General features: G+C 43.6%; 1 protein-coding gene across 1 annotated transcript in view; it reads left to right on the forward strand.

The window, feature by feature from the left end:
- Positions 1-3,140: 3,140 nt before the first annotated feature.
- LOC311237210 (cytoplasmic dynein 1 heavy chain 1) overlaps positions 3,141-24,600 on the forward strand; it is a gene marked incomplete at its 3' end in the record, with an annotated part of 34,377 nt that continues 12,917 nt past the window's right edge. The window contains exons 1-6 of the mRNA XM_084325019.1: positions 3,141-3,271; positions 5,443-5,610; positions 12,271-12,483; positions 21,523-21,554; positions 21,607-21,735; positions 22,017-22,124. Coding sequence (XP_084181145.1) covers positions 12,286-12,483; positions 21,523-21,554; positions 21,607-21,735; positions 22,017-22,124 — 467 coding nt within the window. The 5' untranslated portion in view covers positions 3,141-3,271; positions 5,443-5,610; positions 12,271-12,285. The remainder of the gene's footprint in view (positions 3,272-5,442; positions 5,611-12,270; positions 12,484-21,522; positions 21,555-21,606; positions 21,736-22,016; positions 22,125-24,600) is intronic.

The raw sequence follows: 24,600 nt of genomic DNA on the forward strand, positions 1-24,600 counted from the left end.
GATAACTTATATATATAAATAATATACAAGGTATATAAAACAATAAACGTAGATTCTCAGCTTTAATCTGGCCCTTCACAACAATTACACCTGGGTAAACTGAGTCCATTCTCTTCGGATCAAATAACAAACTCAGCAAGGCCGATGGCTTCTCAGTTACAGTGGGTGACAATATTGTCACAAGGAAAGATGAAATTACATACCTAGGTTCCATCCTAGAGGCTAATCTTTTCTGTGACAAAATGGCATCCAATGTAATAAAAAAAGTCAACCAACGAACTAGATTCTTGTACCGGATCTCCTCTCTGGTAAACAAGAATACCCTGAAGACTCTGGCAGGAGCACTCATTCAAGGGTACTACGACTATGCTTGCACCTCATGGTACCAAAGCACCTCAAAGGCGCTAAAAACAAAATTACAAACATCACAAAACAAACTGGTCAGACTACTGCTAGAACCCACTTCACCCCTGCCCACTTTGACAACCTAGGATGGCTTAGAGTATACGACAGAGTACAGCAACTTGCAATGGGCCTGGTCTACAAGATACACTACACGACTAAGGTACCCATGTACATGTCAAAATACTTCCCAAAGGTCAGTGAATACCACGACCACAACACCAGAGGGAGCTCCACAAATCATGTTCAACCCAGATTCAGCTCAAACAAGGGACTAAACACGTTTTGCAATTATGCCACATCAATGTGGAACGCGCTACCCACAGCTGTAAAGGAATGTGAATCACTACCCACTTTTAAAACCACTCTCAATGAGCACCTACGGGAGACTGCAATTCGAAACTGGTACCTGTAAATGTCCTAACCCAACCCCCTCCAATGTACAGTAAATGTCCTAACCCAATAATACACGAGACCCTCTTCTTGGGACCAAGTAAGGTTTCATCGATAATCCAATGTACAGTTACCCCCCCCGCCTACCCACCACCCCCCCCCCCCCAACCACCTCCTAAGTACAGTTACCCCCCCCCACCACCACCCCACCCACCCACCCAACCACCTCCTATGTACAGCCCCCCCCCACCCCACCTACCCAACCCCCCCCACCCCACCTGATCCAATGTACAGTTTCTTCGTCAAATGTATATACTCTCTTTTTTAAACTTTTTTTGTATCACAAACAGTACTGTATTTGTAAATCTGGTATGTCATAAATGTATAGATGTAGCAGTATACTGTCTATCTGTATGTCATGTATGTCATATATGTTATGATGAATTGAAAATGGGGGACCTTGATGTAAACAAGATGAAAGTCTTTCTCTGGTCTGCATCCCCTTAGCAATTGTGTGTATTGAGCTGTACTGTATTGTACCCATTATGCATTCTATTAATAAAGTTTTCAATCAATCAATCAATCACATTTATTTATTTTATTGTATTATTATTTGAGATAGATTTGAGTTCTACTTTTCATTATGAAGTAGCTAACGTTAGTAGTTTGGTAAAAGTTTCCCCAACACTGTAGAGTATCCTAGTGGTACAAACATTAACCGTTTGGTAGTGCGGCAGTGAAAGGGTTAACCTCGTTCCCACTTGTATCTCCTCGGTGAGGGTACTACAGGATACTACGGGGTACTACATGGCACTATGGGGTACTATAGGGTACTACATGGCACTACGGGGTACTACATGGCACTACAGGGTACTACATGTCTGCTCCTTTGCAGCACCACAAACATGGGAACTCTCTAACTCTTCCCCCCCCCCCCTCTCCCCCCCCCCCCCCCTCCCTCCCCCTTCTCTCTGAGTACCCGTCTCCTGGCGCTGACCAAGGTGATGGATGCCTCGGGGTCTTGGCCAAGCTTGTAGTGACTGCTCTACATGCACCTCCGAGGCATTGGATCAGTTATTCACCGCCGTCTGTCCGTGGTCCTGTCAACTGATTAACAGACTGTTAACAGATTAACAGTCAACGCGGTTTCATTGCTGGGTTAAGTACTTCTATTCTATTCACATAATACGCTTACTTCATATATCTACTCCATTCACATATATGCCTACCACTTGTATCTATTGCTATGTCCGCCTACTACAATCTCATGAGCTGTCTAACGCCTGTCCCGTCTCCCTGTCTTCCTATGACTTGCTGTCCTGGAGTGTTGACCGGAGTGTTGGACGTCCCGTGACGAAGGCCGGGAGATTGCGACCCCCTCTGCGTGCCCCCCTGTCTTCGGAGGTCTCGTAGTGGTGACCGGCGTGCCGGATGTCCCGCGATGATGTCGGGGAGTTCGCGACCCTCTCTGCGCCACCCCCCTTCCCCCTGTCTCCGGCTGTCCCTGAGCAACGACCGGAGTGTTGAATGTCCCGTGACTAAGACGGGGAGGACGTGACCCTCTTGCGCCGCCCCTGTGCCTCAAATAGATCCGCTATCAACTCTATCTTTAATCTTTCAAAATGTTCAGTTGCTATCGCTATTAGCTCTATCTTTAATTTTTCAAAATGTACAGTTGCTATTGCATGCACTCATCTGTGTTTCACCACACACATGAGTGCATGCTTACCAACTGTCCGTCTGCAACACTACTATCACCGACATCTAAGAAGGGAGATCCCCCCTTGAACGGCCCTTCTAAGGTTTCTCTCCTCCACATTGCCTGTGGAGCTTTTTTTCCCTATTGTTAGGTTTTAGTGAGTTTTTCCTTACCTTCGCGTGGGGTATGTCTGGGAGTGCTTGCATTCTTTCATTTATTTGCATTCATCTAAAAAATGTTTGGACCCTATGGTGTTCTTGTTCTGTTCTTGACTTATTGTTATGTTGTCTTCTTGACTTGTTTAAAGAAGACCTGTACGGCCCATGGGGACATTAACGTGTGTTGTCGGGCCCTATAAATAAATTTGATTTGATTTGATTTGTGAGATAAACAACAGCTTAACACCTCTCCTCTCACTCTATTGTCTGACTGGCTCACCCTGCACTACACCTCTCCTCGGTGAGATAAAAAACTGCCTCCTCTCCTCTGACTGGTTCATCTGCACACTCCTGGGTGAGATAAACAACTGCCTCCTCTCCTCTGACTGGTTCATCTGCTCACTACAATCTGCATAGTTAATTGTGGCGCCTCCTCTCGTCACTTCACCTGGACTCGAACCCACTGGCACAGTTCAGCGGCATCATCATGTGTTTTCAAGTCGCACGCTGCTTTCCCTTTGCTGTAATCATTGGAATGATGGAATATCATAACTTTTACGATGAACAACCCGAAGAAGAAGCGTTTTGGTTAGCTAGATAACACGAAGACACCGTGTTGGTAAGTTAAATTCCATAAAAATTCCCTCATACTTGTACAACGAGCGTTTCGCGGAGGACCAGTTCAGAGTTCATTATGGGATTTGTTTTAACCTTAAAGGAACACTCCAACATTTTGGGAAATTAGCTTATTTGCCATCTACCCTGGAGTTACACAAGAAGATACATACCTTTTTCTTCTCTGTGCATGCAGTAGGAGTAGGAAGACGTTGGGAACAAGGCTAATGGAGGAACCTACTTCCAGTGACTGACGCTAAGCTAGGCTAACGGTGCGCGTCTTCCTACTCCTACTGCATGCACAGAGAAGAAACAGGTTTGTATCTTCTTGTCTAACTCCAGGGTAGATGGCAAATAAGCTAATCTCCCAAAATGTTGGAGTGTTCCTTTAAGTGAATTGTTGATTCTATCTGTTATTTTGACAAACACGTGGATTTCATAACGCATCTAACATAATGTAAAATGATAAATGTTTCCACTGGAATATCCAATTTCCAACCGAAGGATCCAAGTTTTCGTTAAGTCTCGTGTTTCGATGGCGAATTCGTGTAAATAACGCGAATAACGTTGCAGTTGTTTGGCTAAAAATAAAACAACGACGATCTGTTGTTGATTGATTGATTGAAAAATGTATTAACAGATTCCAGAATGGGTACAATACAGTACAGCTGTTAAGGGGATGCAGACCAGAGAAAGACTTTCGTCTTGTTTACATCAGGGTCCCCAATTCATCATATGACACACACGACATACAGATAGACAGTACTGCTACATCTATACATTTATGACATACCAGATTTGCAAATACAGTACTGTTTGTGATACAAAAAGAGTCCAGAAAAGAGAGTACATTTGACGTAGAAACTGTACATTGGAGGAGGTTGGGTAGGTGGGGTGGGGGACACACACTGTATAACTGTACAAGCAAAACTGTACATTGGAATATTGACAACCATACTTGGTCATTTACTGTACATTGGAGGGGGTTGGGTTAGGACATTTACAGGGGCCAGTTTCGAATTGCAGTCTCCCGTAGGTGTTCTTTGAGTGTTTTTTTTAAAGTGGGTAGTGTTCACATTCCTTTACAGCTGTGGGTAGGGCGTTCCACATTGATGTGGCATAATTGCTAAACGTGTTTAGTCCCTTGTTTGAGCCGAATCTGGGTTTAACATGATTTGTGGAGCTCCCTCTGGTGTTGTGGTCGTGGTATTCACTGACCTTTGGGAAGTATTTTGACATGTACATGGGTACCTTGGTCGTATAGTGTATCTTGTAGACCAGGCCCATTGCAAGTTGCTGTACTCTGTCGTCTACTCTAAGCCATCCTAGGTTGTCAAAGTGGGCAGGGGTGAGGTGGGTTCTAGGAGTTATCAGTTTAATATCTGACACATATATTAAATAGATGTTTGGAGCAGGGAGATGGAGAAGGGGCTCCGTCCACTCCACGCATCGACCTGGTCTTCAGGACCTCCAGGGATGGTGCCCCCCCCCCTAACTCTGTCACAATAAATGTCACCATAATAACAAATCACGGTATGTGAGTGTGTGTGATTCCTTTAAGCCCGACGGCCCGGTACATTATTGGCCGAGATTCATAATCACGCCATAAATGTATCAATAGTACAGATGAATGAATGAATGATCTTTATTGTCAACGAAATGTAAAATGCAGCCCTAGGTGCTAACACTTGGTAAGATGCGTGTACTGTGTATGAAAAGAAGACTACAAAAAACAGCAGTGACTGCTCTCAGCTGTTTAACACGTGAAGACCTAGTAGACACCATCACCAGCTGTAGGTTGTCTGAAGTGCAGTGTTACTATGAACGTTCACTAGAATGCAGGATTTAAAAAAGAAAAATTATTTTTTTTTCAAATCCTGCATTCTAGTGAATTTTCACTAGTCCATTGATTGGTCAGTTTTTATTCGCGTTGATTTGACCTTATTCTCCTGCCTCTCTGTTGATGTGACTGTTGTGGATGCTCTGTGCGATAGGTTTGCACAGTGCAGTAACAATGGAACGACGAGGCTCCCATCTTAATGTATCCTGATTCAATGAAACAAGAACAACTAAAGAACGGCGTTCTGATGAAAATGTTAGATGAAATGTTGCTTTGTCCCTCCGTTACCTTTTGACTCAAACACACATTCATCTGTAATCTGCTGTTCCTTTCAGTTGAGGAGGAGACTCCTGAAGAACCAGAACTACAACCAGAAGAACCCCGACTCCTTCCAGAACCCTACGTCTACAACCTGAAGAACCAGAACTACAACCAGAAGAACCCAGACTCCTTCCAGAACCCTACGTCTACAACCTGAAGAACCTGAACTTAGAGCTGCCGCGGTATTGATGTTTTCCTTACCGCACAAATTTGCGAAATATTTCCTACCGCCACGGTTATTACCGCACGCACACACAAATTAAAAAAAAGTTTGAATGCATTTTTTTTTTTAGTAGTAGTCTACTCTTTATAGCATATAGCCTGCCTCTAGTCTAAATGTCTATCTTTAGAGGATGACTTTGCAGCATGAATATTGTTTGGGATTCGGCAAGCACACATTCGTTATTGAAAGTGAAACACGGATTCGTGCGCCGTTCACTCGGTGTCGCGGGCAGGGGTGGTTACCCCCCCCGACCCTTTCTTATTATTATTATTATTATAAAGTTACTACTTTATAATAAAGGCATTCGTTTTGTGGCATTAACGTTATATAGTTACACGTTCAATAACATCAGCGTATTTACCGGACCATAGCAAGGCAAGCAATACTCAATTCATATCTCAGTTCCTTTCTTTGCTCAGAGCGTGCTGAGTTGTCCCATTCTGCGGTCTGTTAATAAAGTTTTCAATCAGACAAGTGTATAGAACGAAGGGCTTTTATTATAACATTCGTTGCAGACAGTAAAATTGTAACTGAGGGGTTACAAAACCCTGACTGTATTAAAGATTGTGATAGATTAAACCACTGCTAGTTATGTACTTTAATTACTGGCCAGACAGTACATCAAATATAGATGGTGAACACTCACAAGAACACGGCATTGACAAAGAAATAGTATTTGAGGGTATTTTATTATTATGCAACATTAGGTTACAGAATGAGAATTAGGGTCGCGCTTGTATGGCGAAGAATATGCGTAAAGTCAGTCAATAGCATGAGTCACTAAGAATAGCAGGAATCCTACGATGGGTCTAAGTTGACACCAACTGTCGTATAATAGCAACTATAGAAGGCAACGCTGGTACCGCCTGGAGACAATGGGTTCCCTCCGGGGTGTAAGGCCTGGAGGGTAGAGGAATGTTCGGATACTCAGTCTGATTCAATGAAGAATAAAGAGACTCCACGTACAGGAGTCGGTCCTTGTAAATCCCACGATCAGCAGCAAAGCAATAGTTGTAATCCAAATGCTCGATAGCACTGATGACAGCTAGCCAGCCCGAGTGGTAATCCTCACGAGGTTGAATCCCAAACGATAGTGGAAATCAACGAGGCTCTTCTCCGGGTAACACGTTCCAAATCAATATAATCCAACCAGTAATGGTTCTGCAATCGCCGACGCTGGTTCTCCTGTGCACATGTCCAATGGTTCTCTGACTAGGCCTCCTCGGGTGTGGGCGACGTATTTAGGCCACACACCCTGGCTAAGGTACACTAGCTAAAACACGACGCACCGCTGGGTAATGCTACACACGAACGAACTGTGGCCGCACGATATACAATAAATGAACGACTATTTACTTCACATTAGATTAGGTCGAACTTGACGTTACTGCATTAAACTCTGACACTTTACTATTCTATTCGCACATGTTCTCAACGCACGAGTTGCTCACTTCACCACGATGAACTACGTTGGCTTGTTTAGATGGACAAGCAGGTGCTCGGGGTAAGGTGGGTAAGGGTACTGAACGTACTGCTGTGCGCACCTTGCGCTGTATATATACTTAAGTGATTATCTAGTCCCAAACCGCAGTCTTTGTCTGGTATCAATACGCTGTCTCCGGGCATGTTCTGACATGCCTGAACTTGTCTTTGAACCTGACGTTGGGGGCTTGCGAGCTAGCGCCTAGGGCGCTGTCCAATAAGGAGAGCGAATATTACTCTGGTTTGAACGCAGGTAAAGGGATATTCCGTGTATATATAAATAATATACAAAGTATATCAAACAATAAAGGTAGATTATCAGTTTTAATCTGGCCCTTCACAACAAAAATCATTGTCTCGTTTAGTACTCCTGAGGAGCGATGGTAGTCCACTCCGGCGGGGAGCTAAAGCTAACGTTATTAGCTGTGTTGTGATGAGCTCTGATCAATGGCTGACATTCAGGACGTAAAAAACTAATACGCGCTTGCCGATTGGTGGTAACACACTGCATGACGCTCCAACGTGTGACGCGTCTCTCTTCTGACCAATCAGTGGTCTGCAATGTTTCACGTGACTTTTCTGGTACTCAATAGCGTCGCTTGGAACCTTGATAGAGGAGTAGGGTATATCTGCAGAGCCGCAAGCCCAACGAGAGGAGGGTACTTTATTATTATTATAAAAAAACAGCGGTGATGCGGTATTCAGCCTACTCTTGCGGTGGCCGTGATGTAACGGCGATACCGCGGTAATCGCGGCAGCTCTACCTGAACTACAACCAGAAGAACCCAGACTCTTTCCAGAACCCTACGTCTACAACCTGAAGAACCAGAACTACAACCAGAAGAACCCAGACTCCTTCCAGAACCCTACGTCTACAACCTGAAGAACCAGAAACCAGAAGAACCCAGACTCCTTCCAGAACCCTACGTCTACAACCAGAAGAACCCAGACTCCTTCCAGAACCCTACGTCTACAACCCGGAGCCACAATCTGCTTCAGAATCATCCTTGGAACCAGTTCGAGAGCCGCCGCTGGTACCGATATCGCCACCGATATCTATATCTCCACCGATATCGCCACCGGTATCTATATCACCACCGATATCTATATCGCCACTGGTATCTATATCTCCACCGATATCGCCACCGGTATCTCCACCGGTATCTATATCGCCACCGATATCTATATCTCCACCGATATCGCCACCGGTATCTATATCGCCACCGGTATCTATATCACCACCGATATCGCCACCGGTATCTGTATCTCCACCGATATCTCCACCGGTATCTGTATCTCCACCGATATCTCCACCGATATCCCTACCGGTATCTGTATGTCCACCGATATCGCCACCGGAATCTGTATCTCCACCGATATTTCCACCGGTATCTGTATCTCCACCGATATCGCCACCGGTATCTGTATCTCCACCGATATCACCACCGGTATCTGTATCTCCACCGGTATCTGTATCTCCACCGGCACAACACACGTTTGCTTATTAAATAGATTGTTGCATTCTATAATATAATAATACAAAAGTTTCAGTACCTCTGTCTGTCCACAACTCCACAGTCCACACAGTAAAACGTCAACACATTGACAATACTAACGATAAAAACTAATGGTGAACAGATTAACAATGCAAACAAATATAATTTTTAAACGTAATAAGAAAAGTGACGATAAAGTTGTTTAATTGACGGGAGGAAAGTTGCTAAAGTCTATGTATTGTGACGGGACCGGAACAAGTCTACACATGGTAGAAGTAACCGGATATGCCGCCCGCACGTTTGTGCAAGTGGAGAATAGTTTTAAACAGAAACACAAGTCAGTCTGCCTAAAGATTACATTTATAATTCACTGGTCCTACAGTTTTAAACAGAAACAAGTCAGTCTACCTAAAGATTACATTTATAATTCACTGGTCCTACAGTTTTAAACAGAAACAAGTCGGTCTATGTAAAGATTACATTTATAATTCACTGGGGTCTAAAAAAAAAAAAAAAAAAAAAAAAAAAAAAAAAAAAAAAAGCAGTGTCGAATAGATATCTCTGAAGCCAGAGCAGAGAGTCTGCAGTTACCACAGGTCGCCACTAGAGGGTAGTGTCGAATAGATAATCAACACTGAAGCCAGAGCAGAGACTCTGCAGTTACCACAGCTCGCCACTAGAGGGTAGTAAGTAGCATAAGGCCAAATAATATGGGAGAGTCAGTAAATATGATTTCATACTAATATTTCATAAAATACAGTAACAATAAGGAATGCTTCACGAATTTGCGTGTCTATGCTAAATTTATTGTATTGCACTGCACACTTTTTCGAACTGTATAGTAATCTTGTTTTAGTAATCTTATTTTATTCTATGCTAAATTTATTGCATTTATTATTGGAAGCTGCTAGTCGAGGGACCACAATAAATAGATTTTCACTCGCTTTTTTTTTATTATTTTTTATCCACTTTTTCTCCCATCCCAATTTCGTATCATCCAATTCTACCCTCCCCTGTCTCGAACGCTGTTTCTTGCCTCCCACAAGCCGGCTGCAATGTGGACGAAGCCATACATTACACGAGTCCCCTCCGGTACTCGAGGTAGCAGCCGTCGCATCTTTTCACCTGCACGGCGTGATCTTTCAGCGTCAGGGGTCTGCGCTGTGGAGGGACGCCGCCCCCATCGCGTCCTGATTCTACTGCGCAGGCACACCAACCGACCTGTAGGAGTCGCTGTCCACAACGTCCGATCCGCACCCATCAGTTTTCCCTCCCCCTAATACTGCCAATTGTATTAGTATGAACGGCCAAACTGAAAACAATGTGGAGAGCTGGGCTCGAACCCAGCGTCTCCAGCATTGGTGGTGAGTGCCTTGCCCACTGCACCACCTAGCCGCATCCAGTCGCTTTTGTGATAGAGATGTATATTAATGGCAAATCCATACAAAGACTAGTTTGGGGCCCTAGATTAACATAGCACCTCTACATGGGTATTCCACAACTCGATCAGTGTACAGTATGTAATGGGGATTCGTTTCCATGTCACGTCTGAGGCGGGATTCGGAACAGGCGACTCTCTGTCTGAGGTGAGATTCAAGACGCCATCTTGGCCTCTTTGCCCCCCCGGGCAGCCCCTCCTCCTTGCACCGCCCAACAGAGAGGAGCTACTCTGTGTAAAAGTCTAAATGTCTTATTTCATGATCGACAGTCGGCGGCGGTAGAAAAAAATTTGTAACTGAGTTATAATACAATATAAAGTACAATGCAGAAATGGGACGAGGTACAACCTAGGGTACGGTGCAATGAGGTCTGAGTTGTAGTGCAAATGGAGCCGGCAGACGAGCGCGCAAGCGGAATTTTTATTTGCCATTTTTTTATTGATGAAAACGCATAATATGGTTTTTACCTATACATTCGGATCAGCAGTTCAGCACCTGCACTGTTGGTGGGTGAGCCTAGTAAAGGATGTCGCATTGCGTTCATCTTCAATGAATGGACCAATGCAATAGTCTACCAAAGCCCCCCCTCTCTCTCTATATATCTCACACACACACACACACACACTTCAGAAACAAACATAGCATCAATAATACACCTGAGTGATGTCTAGTAAAAAAAAAAAATTTGGGGGGCCCCCCCAGTGCTGGACCCTTGGAATCATCCTAAGCTACCCCCCACCAGCTACGCCCCTGATGGTATGTGCCACGAGGGCACCCCCATCTCTCCGTTACTATGCTTGAGTAAATTGTAATGAAGCAACAGATAATATACATTTCTTTTATTTGACTGTGAATAACACCATTGACCAGACGTGAAAGCTCATTCTGCACCTTCTTGAGATCAAGTGTACTAAAAATCTAAGCAAGTGAATAAAGGGCAGATGATTTACAGTTTTTCTTTGTAGATACAGTACTGAATCTTTCCAGCCGGACACATGCAATTTGAAATATGAATATAGAATATCGGGCCTATAAATGACCTTATTATGGCCAAGTCATACATCTATGGGTTGGGCCAAATCTCCTCTAGGCTCTTTCCAATGGCAGAGTTAAATCTGGATTTAATACCACTAGGTGCCTGTTACAGGGCAGCAAAGACTGTGAATGAAATCTACTGTAAGTACAGTTACTTTTGTATAATGTCCATATCTCTGCCATTTTTCACCAGATTTCAACATGGTTTTTTTGTAGACGTTCACAGAAGGGTAAAGAAACCATATACGTTGTATTTTATGGCAATAACATTCAGGTTTGTTCGACCCGTGAGATATAATCACAAAAATAACATCAGCATCTTTTGCATAGAATATTTTAGCAGCTTTGACAGGCTGGTGTGAGCGACGTCCATCGAAAGCCCTGGGTCTCCTCTTTCTTAGGACTACAATGATTTCATGACGGCGTCATTTCCTCCCGTTTCCGATGCAATGCGCAGAGAAATGTATAAACTCATATTTCGCTAATAACACTTAAAATCATAAACAAACGTAGTGCTGAAAATATACACGTTGACTGCTGTTTTGACAGGGTTAGGGTCTTTACTATGGCTACATTTGAAAAAGAAACACAACATTAATTAATATGGATTAATTGATCTATTTATTACGTGAAATGAATATATATATATATATAAGATGGGGGCTTAAGGGGTTAACAATTCAGGACCATTGGTACCTTCATGCAAAGACTACTGATGTTGCAAACAAATCTGTAGACTCCTGTGAGTGCCTATGCAGCACAGTTGTAATGTTTTCTACCTAGTACATTCAAGTCTAATAAATAGTTTATTTTGTGATTGATCTCTAATAATTTTTACAGTCTAGTGTTTAACAGCCTGTCTCCTCTTCTCTCTCCTCTCTTCTCTTCTCTCTCCTCCTCTTCTCTCTTCTCTCTCCTCCTCTCTTCTCTCTCCTCTCCTCTCCTCTCTTCTCTCTCCTCTCCTCTCCTCTCTTCTCCTCTCCTCCTCTCCTCCTCTCTTCTCTCTCCTCTCCTCCTCTCTCCTCTCTTCTCTCTCCTCTTCTCTCTTCTCTCTTCTCTCTCCTCTCCTCTCCTCTCTCCTCTCCTCTCCTTTCCTCTCCCCTCTTCTCCCTTTCTCCTCTCCTCTCCTCTCCTCCTCTCTCCTCTCCTCTCCTCTCTCTCCTCCAGCTGAACTATGCAGACATGCTGAAGCGTGTGGAGCCTCTGCGTAACGAGCTGCAGAAGCTGGAGGACGACGCCACAGACGACCAGTCGAAGGCGGAGGAGGTGGAGCAGATGATCCGAGACCTGGAGTCCAGCATCGGCCGCTACAAGGAGGAGTACGCCATCATGTCGGAGGCCCAGGCCATCAAGGCTGACCTGGCTGCGCTGCAGGCCAAGGTAGCATCTGTTGGCCACATCTAGCTGCTAGTCGACATCACCCGCTCTCTTACGGTCGTCCATGTGACTTGGCTTCCAAATCCCCTTAAATGTTTATTTCTTTTTGATCTACTTTTTCTCCTCCTTTTTTCTGTGATTTTTCTCCCCATCCCAATTTACCTCTCGTGCCAATTCTCCCTCCCCTGTCCTGATCGTTGCTCGCATATGCCCCCGACTGGCTGGTTGTAGGAAGGATAGAAGCCTTGCATCATATGTCCCCTCCGGTACACAAGGAGGCAGCCTGTCGCATCTTTTCACCTACCAGCGCGGACTCTCATTTGGCGAGGAGTAACGTGTGGGAGGCTCACACTGCCCCCGCCATTTTCCTGACTTTGCTGTGCAGGCACCCCAACTGACCTGTAGGAGTCGCTGTTCACAACGACCAGATTACCACCCATCGACTTCCCACCCATGACGGCCGGCCCAAGCCGGAGGCAACGCAGACAGCCAGATTAGAACCCGGTGTCTCGTGCGTTGGTGACGAGCGCAATGTCCGCCGCGCCACCCAGCTGCCCCTTAATGTTTATGACATGGATCATAGCGGCAAGAAATATCCAAAGGTAGTGACTAGGGCTGTCCCCGACTAAGGATTTGGATGGTCGACTATGATTGGCCAAAATTTTCCGTTAGTCGACTTGGTCGACTAATTTCTATTTCTATTTTTTTTAGGTATAATATTTTGAAAGAAATAATTGATTTTATTTTGTTTTTTATCATTCCATTTGGGCTGTGGGGGTGCTTAATGTCTGAAGGAGTCTACTGAAGGCTTCTTGTCCTCTGCAAAAGCATGCAATTGTTCCACTGATGGATACATCTTGATATTTGTCTAGTCTAGTGTGTTCATTAGATGGGTGAAATCCTCTTTCAGTGCCTCTGTGCCTGTTTTCGTAGGCAGTTAGCCTCTGGTATGCGTGCCATTAGCGTTAGCCACGCTTCTAGGCCTCTTTTCTTTTGGAAAGAATGATACTTTTTTTTTTTTTTTTTTCCTTTATATATATATTCGACTAAGAGGTTGGCCAGTCGACAACGGCTCCTTTCGACTGATTAGTCGACTAATCGACTAATAGGGGTCAGCCCTAGTAGTGAGTGACCATGTCATGCTAGCTCACTGGCAGAGGGGGTAGATTCTGTAACACATTTAAGCTGTTTTAAGATAGTTTAAATTTGATGCTGTGGGCTAGCAAGGGTCCCTTGACTTCTCACCTTAAGATATCTGAATGAAGATGGGTTTGTTCAACCGTAAAATATCCTTCCTCCAGTACATAATTTTGTTCACAACTCTTAACTCACACAGAGCCACACCCATATGCCCGAATTATGGCTTCTATGTCAGCACTTTGCGAACGCTTAAATTCTATCTTAAATTATGGCTATGGGCAGGGCCGTAGCCAGGGTTTAGAAATTAGGGAGGTCCATTTATTTTTTTGGCCCAGACCGGCCCACTATAATCGGTCGGACACCACCCACCAGTACACCATCCTTACGGTCCCCTTAAATATGCGTACCTACTGTACTATTCCCCCCCCCCAACCCATTACAAAGCTGGGTAGTAAGTGCCATGGACAAGTGGACCAGTGTACTCACTCGCTCTTGGCTGAATCTTGTTTTGGGTGGTGATGTAAAAACACCTGCATCATAGCAGGCTCAGGATGGGCAACGTAGTCTATAGCCTGTTCATCCCTGTCTCTCTCCTCCACAACCTGGCTTGACTAGACATAAGGAGAGAGATGATTACAATTAACTGGTACATTCAGGTCCAGAATTGTTGGAATCCCCTGACAAAGATGTGCAAAAAGCTGTACAATTTAAACAATACCATACTGGTAATGAGAAAATAGTTGTTTATTCAATGAATGCATGGAGCAGTTCCATCTTATTTCATTTGATACTAACTACTCAGTTCATACAGATTTCAAGTATTCAAATATCAATGATGAATATTGCATAAGGTTTACACAGTTAATAGATCACCTTCTTGTTTTATATTCATCTTATATGGCAATTAAATCAATGGTGTGTTTGTTTGGGGAGTTTGACCTATGTGCCTACCACGTGAAGGTCCATGATCAATGGACAGCACAAAAACAATTTGTGTAGGTGGAGACTAGAGCTACCACAGATAGTAATAAGTTATTAAGAGTAAGTAATCCATACCATATATATCCTAATAGTTACCTTATTACCATACTTGGCTGAAAACAAACTTTGCTGCCTGTTGTGAATGTGTTTTTCCCTGTAGGCTAATACATAAGTAGGCATACATTTTTGCAGTTGAGGAAAAATTAGCAGTTGAGTAGGCTATAATGTGCTGTGTTTTTATGTCTTCCATCGAGGACCACCTTGGAAATAAGTGTTAATGCTTGTTAATGAATGCTTTTAGGTGATATCCTCAGGAATACAAATTGGTCAAGATCATTTGTTTTTATGATGCGTTTTTAATTTCCAAATAAATCTAATCAAATAAAAAAGCAGTTTTTGCAGTTGAGCTACTGGTGTTGTATATTATACAGCCTTTTCATGCATCTTTATCAAGGGAACCCTTATCCTAATGATTTAAAAAATAATATTATGATGATACGATATGGACCTAGTAGTTGGGTCATCTGTGGCACTTCGTTTCTCAATGGATTTTTTAAAAAGGCGGGGGAAATTTGTGAGAGACCAAAATCCAAAATGGCTGCCGTGGAAATTAACTTTTTAATGGTTTGACCTACAATGATGCCCAATACATGGTACCAGCCCCCTCTCAGTCATGTACCAGCCCCTCTCAGTCATGTACCAGCCAGCCCCTCTCAGTCATGTACCAGCCCTCTCTCAGTCATGTATACCAGCCCCCTCTGTCATCTACCAGCCCCCTCTGTCATCTACCAGCCCCCTCTGTCATCTACCAGCCCCCTCTCAGTCATGTACCACAGCCCCATCTGAGTCATGTACCAGCCCCCTCTCAGTCATGTACCAGCCCCTCTCAGTCATGTACCAGCCCCCTCTCAGTCATGTACCAGCCCCCTCTCAGTCATGTACCAGCCCCCTCTCAGTCATGTACCAGCCCCCTCTCAGTCATGTACCAGCCCCTCTCAGTCATGTACCAGCCCCCTCTCAGTCATGTACCAGCCCCCTCTCAGTCATGTACCAGCCCCCTCTCAGTCATGTACCAGCCTCCTCTCAGTCATGTACCACAGCCCCATCTCAGTCATGTACCATAGCCCCATCTCAGTCATGTACCACAGCCCCCTCTCAGTCATGTATACCAGCCCCCCTCTCAGTCATGTATACCAGCTCCCTCTCAGTCATGTACCAGCCCTCTCTGTCATGTACCAGCCCCCTCTCAGTCATGTACCAGCCAGCCCCCTCTCAGTCATGTACCACAGCCCCCTCTGTCATATACCACAGCCCCCTCTCAGTCATGTACCACAGCCCCCTCTCAGTCATGTATCAGCCCCCCTCTCAGTCATATACCTGCACGACTGGCGGGGGGGTGCTTAGTAAGAGATGTGATTGGGCCAGCCCAGTGTCAGTCAGTACCAATGGGCCGATGTCTCAGCCTAGTAGTGGGCCGGTCGTTGACAAAAAAAAAACAAAAAAAAAACGCAAGAGACACCGGGTTCTAATCTGGCTGTCTGCGTTGCCTCCGGCTTGGGCCGGCCGTCATAGGTGGGAAGTCGATGGGTGGTAATCTGGTCGTTGTGAACAGCGACTCCTACAGGTCAGGTTTTTTTTTTTTTTATATAGTTACAAATAGTTACCGAGGTCCGGACCTCGGTGACCTCATAGCTGGCTACGGCCATGGCTATGGGTCTAATGCACCCGTCACTTATCAATGACTTGCTTGCAGTCAACATGTACGAAACGGATAGTTTTTTCATTGGTACATTTCCGTTTGATACCGTTTTGTATAAGAGCAGGGCTCTACGCTAACCTTTTTCACTAGGGGCACAGGTGCTCCTAAATGAGAAAATTTAGGAGCACCCAAAAATATTTAGGAGCACAGTGAAAATATGTCAAGTAACAGAGTTTTTTTTTTTTTTTTTTTTAAATAAATGTATATTTGTACTGTGCGTGCATGTGCAAACGGGACACATCTGTGCAATAGCACATACCACCAAAGTCACTGGCCCACTGTGTGCGTGTGTGTGTATCATCTGCGTGTGCAAACGGGAATGGGACAGACATTTGAACTATTAATTAAGTGATTAATGCCTACTATGGCAAAGTTGTAGCCAACAACTAGGCCTAATAAGAAAGGCAGTGATATTGAACAAAAAGGAGACACTGGCTTTACAACCAGGGCCATCAGTAGAGGGGGGAGCTAGTGTTGCTCTTTTAGAAAAATAATCCTTTCAGGGTTGCCTATTGAAATACTGTACACCTCCAGTACAGTAGTTTGCGTGTCAGGTTAACCATTGATTGACAGTCAATTCTGCCAATTACGACGTCACACCGTTGCACTCTGGCCGTCCGGCGCTGCAGCTGGACCCTATTGCCACACCGCTTGCACTCTGGCCGTCCGGCGCTACAGCTGGACCCATTGCCCACCTCTGCGGTTGATAACGCTAGCCAAGTTAGCTGTACACACATACACAGTGGGCCAGTTGTAGGGGTGTAACAATGCATCGCAATGCATCGATCCTACTTTGCAATATTTACAAAACATGACATTGTTTTCGAACTCTAGCCATGGGGAAATGTTTAGCCAATTCACGTTAAATTTGTATGTCTTCCCTCCGGCTCCAGTGGGTGTAGCTTCGCTAGCTACAGTGGCTACATTGGGTGCTACAGTGGGTGTAGCCTCGCTAGCTTGGCCAACTTCGCTAGCATGCTGGCTAGCGTCAGTATCTTGGTTAACGTTAACCATCACCTCTGTAACATGAGCTGCCTCGCCTGACTTCTCATTCTCCGGTATCTTTCGCGCAAAATAAAAATGAATGGGCTTCGACATGGCTGTATTATTGTTTGACTCACACAGTGACGCAGCCGCTGATCATTACTTTCGGTTTCCAGTCGCGTGACCACAGGAAACTACTGTGATTGGAACGTTTATGCGGCTGTGAACTGTGGGACTTGTAGTTTTTTAACGATTCTCGCAGCGGAGGGAAAAAAAGGACGAATGAGAGGCTGTACTCTGCACTCGCTGGCCCCACTCGCACGCCGGGCGAGTACTTGATTTTGCATGTTCGCACGCACATATTTTTAGGGGCATATGCGAGCAATATGGTCGCACTGTAGAGCCCTGGAGAGTATAGTTTTGGAGATTTCTAGTAATTCCAGAGAAATCCGCGATAATCGCCCTTTAGTGGAATACACAAAACACGTAATTTTTCGGCTGATTTATGAATAGTTTTCAAATAAACGCTAGATTATCGAGAGTATATGTGTCCTTATGCACGATACAAAAGCGGGCTGAAAATCGCTTATTCGTGACTTGCTCAGTGCTAACATCACACACACGCGCTCCGATGGCGGTGATAGGGACGCCTATTGCTTAATAACAGCGGAGCAGTGCTGCTTTTGCTTCCGCGTTTTCCCTGATTGGCTGCGACACGCCCCGCGGCAGGCGCGGCAACCGCAGAGCAGAGCTCTGCCGCGGAGCGGAGCGGCAGAGCTTGCGGAATTATGTAACCGCCCTAATCCGCCATGATTTTCATTCGGCGCTTCAGCTCACCTGGCAGAGCAGCGGTCCTGCGGTCCGTTGTTGACGAGTTCGAATCCCTTAAAAAAAATTTTTTTAGCGTGCTTTTTTTTTTTAACATGTATTCTTTCGCCGGTTAAGGTTAGGCATGGTTATGGTTAAGGTTAAGGTTAGGCATTGTTTCGGAGTTGGTTAAGGTTAGAACGGTTAAGTTTAGGCGCTGTTAAGGAGCTGGTTAAGGTTAAAGTTTGTCTTAGAGACAGCCTATTTCCGCACTGCCGCTCTCCCGCGTTGCCGCGGTCACATGGTCAAATTGTCACATTCTTGCACTGCTCCGCTGTTAAAAAGCAACACGCGATAGGGACATCTGATTAACCCAAGATTCGTAACAAATTCCTTACCTCACATCAGATGTTCTGCAAAAAGATTAATCCAATTCCTGATCGCCATTCCAAATATCGATCGCGTTTATTGATCAAACGTTATAGTCCAAAACACATAATCGACGCTGCTCTGAGTGTCCTAAGTCAGGGGTTCCCAAAGAGCCGCCGCGGGGGGGGGGGGGGTTATAAAAAAAAAACATCTACATTTTTTTAATTTTTTTGCAGTCAGGCCACTGAACTTGGAAGCATGCCAGGCCAGTGTTTCTAGTTGCACCAGCGCAATAGTTGGATAACCTAGATGGGGAACAACCAGGAGATCACTGCAATTCACACAAGTTGGAGAAATCTCTCTCTCTCTCTCTTGCTCTCACACATACACAAAGGGAGCCGCATGTGATTGGTGGAGGCGGGACTGCTAATCATTGACACATGCTAGCCTGTAATAATCCCCCCCCAGAAAAATCTACTTTGCATTTGATATATTGCAAATATATGCCATCACACACACTGGCATTTAAAGGGTTAGAATTATAAAATGAATATGTGGTGTTATGATCAGGGCTGAAGTTGAATAAAATATTGTATTTATCAATTACAAAAAAACTGAAAATCCATAAAAATCTGTGTTGTTGCTAATCATACATATGCTAGCCTGTTTTTTAACTAATTTGTGATGCCATCCCAAACACTGGCATTTATAGGGTACAAATAAAAAAAATCCTGCACCAGAATGCAGGAAATGAAGTCTTTGTAACAAGAAATGTCCTGGTGGGGGACCCCCAGACCCCCTGCTTAAAAAGTGGCCTGGCTGGGGGCGTCTATGCCTTCTACAAAGCCATTCGGTCTCCGGGTTCCTCTGATTGGCCACTAAGCCCACGTGACCGTGCGCTAGCACGCCCCCCCCTTATCGCCCACTCTCGCGCTGTGAAGCGAAGCGAAGCGCCAGCGGGGCGAGGCGGTGGTTTCTCCCCGGCTCCGTGCGCCGCTGACTCGGTCCAGCTCCAGCAGCAGCGGCCGCCTTCTCTCCGAGGCGGCTCGTTCTTATTAATCCCCCATTGTTCAGGTCCACATGGTCGCACAAACACCCGTTGGAGGAGTAGTGGGGGAGAAGAAGAGGAATATTTTTAAATGGAAAGAATTATCGACTGGCAACTCTGTGCTCGTCAGACATGTTAATGTCATGTATGTTGTGTATGTCATAAATGTCTATGAATTGAAAATGGGGGACCCTGATGTAAACAAGACAAACGTCTTTCTCTGGTCTGCATCCCCTTAACAATTATGTGTATTGTGCCGTACTGCCCATTCTGCAATCTGTTAAATAAAGTTTTCATTAATTCATTCATTCATTTCTCCCCCACTACTCCTCCAACGGGTGTTTGTGCGACCATGTGGACCTGAACAATGGGGGATTAATAAGAACGAGCCGCCTCGGAGAGAAGGCGGCCGCTGCTGCTGGAGCTGGACCGAGTCAGCGGCGCACGGAGCCGGGGAGAAACCACCGCCTCGCTAGGGATGGGTACCTTTCACATTTGAACCGATACCGGTACCTGTGAATCTATACCGGTACCCAACGGTACCTTTTTTCGGTACTTTAGTCTCAAGAAATGTTATTTACCTACCTCAGTCGTAAAAAAAAAATCCAAACTTCAAATAACTACAATTTCGACAGTTTTCGGCTTGTCATTGCTCCGACTGCTTTGTTGTTGAATCAAGTCAAATCCTAGGTAAGCATATATTGTGCGTGTGAACGTTGACATGAAAAAAAAATAAAAAAAAAAGTTAAAAAAATTATAATAAAAATAAACTTTTTTTTTATTTTTATTTTTTTGGTTTCTTACTTGATTCGATACTCGATAGTACTGACATGTTTCGGTTCGGTGCCTCAAAAGTACCGAATTCGGTACCCATCCCTACGCCTCGCCCCGCTTCGCTTCACAGCGCGAGTGGCCGATAAGGGGGGCGTGCTAGCGCGCGGTCACGTGGGCTTAGTGGCCAATCAGAGGAACCCGGAAACCGAACGGCGTTGTAGAAGGCATAGACGCTGACTGCGGCTATATTTTGCACTATATTTCCTGGCCTGAATGATTTCCCCAGTCCGGCCCTGGTTAAAAGCCTCCAATGCTTATTAGTGTGTGTGCGTTTGAACGTGTGCATGTTTCAACCATACATTTCCATTTATTAAAAAATTTATTAATTAATAAAAATGTTTATTTATTTATAAAAAAAATTATTACCGCCTATAATAGTGTGGGTCGCGGCTCTCTGACACTGTTATTTTTGGGTCGCGGCCTGAAAAGTTTGGGAACCCCTGCTCTAATACACATTCTCTCCCCCTCTGGACCCCCCCCCCCCCCCCCCCCCCAGCCAGACTGCTGCTCTCTTGATACTTAGGTTGGCTGGTCCTCTTTATCTGACAGACGATAAGGATTGGTATTTGTTTATTTATAAAGCCCTACTTTGTAACGTGGCACTCATCTCATCTCTGCTGCTCTGGAACACTGGTCCACGCCGAACACGCTCCAGTGATCGTCTAGTTCTCCAGGTTCCCCGAGCTACAACTAATCTAGAACTAATCTAGAACTAATCTACAACTAATCTTGGCAAGACTGCTTTTCTGTTTTTCACTGCAGAGGAATCATGGAATCTATTACAACTTGACCTAGAACTAAGCACTCTTTCTTTTGGAAGTTTTTAGATTTGTAATCAATAACCGCCCACCATCAACATGTAGTTGTTTCTGCTAATTGTTCTTGCTTATGAACTGTGTTGTTGTTATTATTATTAATTGTCTGACCTATGTATTTATGATTGATCTATTGTTTTAAATTGATTGTGTCCTGTTATGTTATGCTTTGTACTCTCTGCACCATTGAAAATGAGGGTCTCCCTCAATGACTCCAGAGTTTAAATAAAGAAAAAAAGAATCACTAATAATGATAAACTGTAAAAGATATATATAAACTTTCATCCCCTTCTCTCTTGTCCTAGGTGAACCGCAGCCATGCTCTGCTGAAGAGCCTGTCGGCTGAGGGGGAGCGCTGGGGGCAGACCAGCGAGACCTTCAAGAACCAGATGGCCACCATCGCCGGAGACTGTCTGCTGGCGGCAGCCTTCATCGCCTACTCCGGTTACTTTGACCAGCAGGCGAGACGGAACCTGTTCACCACCTGGTCCCATCACCTACAACAGGCCAACATTCAGGTCCGTCATTATGTCGATAAGACTCTTCACAATCAGTCTTGTATTCGTTTAAACCTGATTAGTTGGTGCTGATATTGGATCAGTGTTCCATGTCATCGCATTGCATCCTTGCTGCGAAATCACTCAAAACTAACTTGCACAAATTATTTACGTGTACTTTTAACTAACTTGCACAAATTATTTACGTGTACTTTTGCATAATCATAACCTAAAGGTTCCCCTTTTAAAATGTGATGCTGGAGCTGGCATCTTACACCCTTCTGCCTGAATTTCTCCCGCAGTTCCGAAACAGATATTGCCAGGACCGAGTACCTCTCCAACGCGGATGAGAGGCTGCGCTGGCAGGACCTCTGTACTGAGAACGCCATCATGCTGAACAGATACAACAGGTCAGTATGGCTGCCATCTGATCATAAGGATACCCTTATAAATACACCTGCATATAACCCTCTATATACCTACTTATACACCTGCATATACAGTAACCCTCTATATACCTACTTATACACCTGCATATAACCCTCTATATACCTACTTATACACCTGCATATAACCCTCTATATACCTACTTATACACCTGGATATAACCCTCTATATACATACTTATACACCTGCATATAACCCCTCTATATACCTACTTATACACCTGCATATAACCCTCTATATACCTACTTATACACCTGTATATAACCCTCTATATACCTACTTATACACCTGCATATAACCCTCTATATACCTACTTATACACCTGTATCTAACCTCTATATACCTACTTATACACCTGTATCTAACCTCTTTATACCTAATTATACACCTGCATATAACCCTCTATATACCTACTTATACACCTGCATATAACCCTCTATATACTTACTTATACACCTGCATATAACCCTCTATATACCTACTTATACACCTGCATATAACCCCTCTATATACTTACTTATACACCTGCATATAACCCTCTATATACCTACTTATACACCTGCATATAACTCTCTATATACCTACTTATACACCTGCATATAACCTTTATATACCTACTTATACACCTGCATATAACCCTCTATATACTTACTTATACACCTGCATATAACCCTCTATATACCTACTTATACACCTGCATATAACCTCTATATACCTACTTATACACCTGCATATAACCCTCTATATACCTACTTATACACCTGCATCTAACCTTTATATACCTACTTATACACCTGCATATAACCCTCTATATACCTATTTATACACCTGTATATACACTCTATATACCTACTTATATACCTACTTATACACCTGTATATAACCCTCTATATACCTACTTATACACCTCTATATACCTACTTATACACCTGCATATAACCCTCTATATACCGGTACCTACTTATACACCTGTATATAACCCTCTATATACTTACTTATACACCTGCATATAACCTCTATATACTTACTTATACACCTGCATATAACCCTCTATATACCTACTTATACACCTGCATATAACTCTCTATATACCTACTTATACACCTGCATATAACCTTTATATACCTACTTATACACCTGCATATAACCCTCTATATACCTACTTATACACCTGCATATAACCCCTCTATATACCTACTTATACACCTGCATATAACCCTCTATATACCTACTTATACACCTGCATCTAACCTTTATATACCTACTTATACACCTGCATATAACCTTTATATACATACTTATACACCTGCATATAACCCTCTATATACCTACTTATACACCTGCATATAACCCTCTATATACCTACTTATACACCTGCATATAACCTTTATATACCTACTTATACACCTGCATATAACCTTTATATACCTACTTATACACCTGCATATAACCCTCTATATACTTACTTATACACCTGCATATAACCCTCTATATACCTACTTATACACCTGCATATAACCCCTCTATATACCTACTTATACACCTGCATATAACCCTCTATATACTTACTTATACACCTGTATCTAACCTCTATATACTTACTTATACACCTGCATATAACCCCTCTATATACCTACTTATACACCTGCATATAACCTTTATATACATACTTATACACCTGCATATAACCCTCTATATACCTACTTATACACCTGCATATAACCCTCTATATACCTACTTATACACCTGCATATAACCTTTATATACCTACTTATACACCTGCATATAACCTTTATATACCTACTTATACACCTGCATATAACCCTCTATATACTTACTTATACACCTGCATATAACCCTCTATATACCTACTTATACACCTGCATATAACCCTCTATATACCTACTTATACACCTGCATATAACCCCTCTATATACCTACTTATACACCTGCATATAACCCTCTATATACTTACTTATACACCTGTATCTAACCTCTATATACTTACTTATACACCTGCATATAACCCCTCTATATACCTACTTATACACCTGCATATAACCCTCTATATACTTACTTATACACCTGCATATAACCCCTCTATATACCTACTTATACACCTGCATATAACCCTCTATATACCTACTTATACACCTGTATCTAACCTCTATATACCTACTTATACACCTGTATATAACCCTCTATATACCTACTTATACACCTGCATATAACCCTCTATATACCTACTTATACACCTGCATATAACACTCTATATACCTACTTATACACCTGCATATAACCCTCTATATACTTACTTATACACCTGCATATAACCTCTATATACCTACTTATACACCTGCATATAACTCTCTATATACCTACTTATACACCTGCATATAACCCTCTATATACCTACTTATACACCTGCATATAACCCTC

The sequence above is a fragment of the Notolepis coatsorum genome, assembly GCF_963971535.1.
Source record: "Notolepis coatsorum genome assembly, chromosome: 11".
Classification (NCBI taxonomy): Eukaryota; Metazoa; Chordata; class Actinopteri; order Aulopiformes; family Paralepididae; genus Notolepis; species Notolepis coatsorum.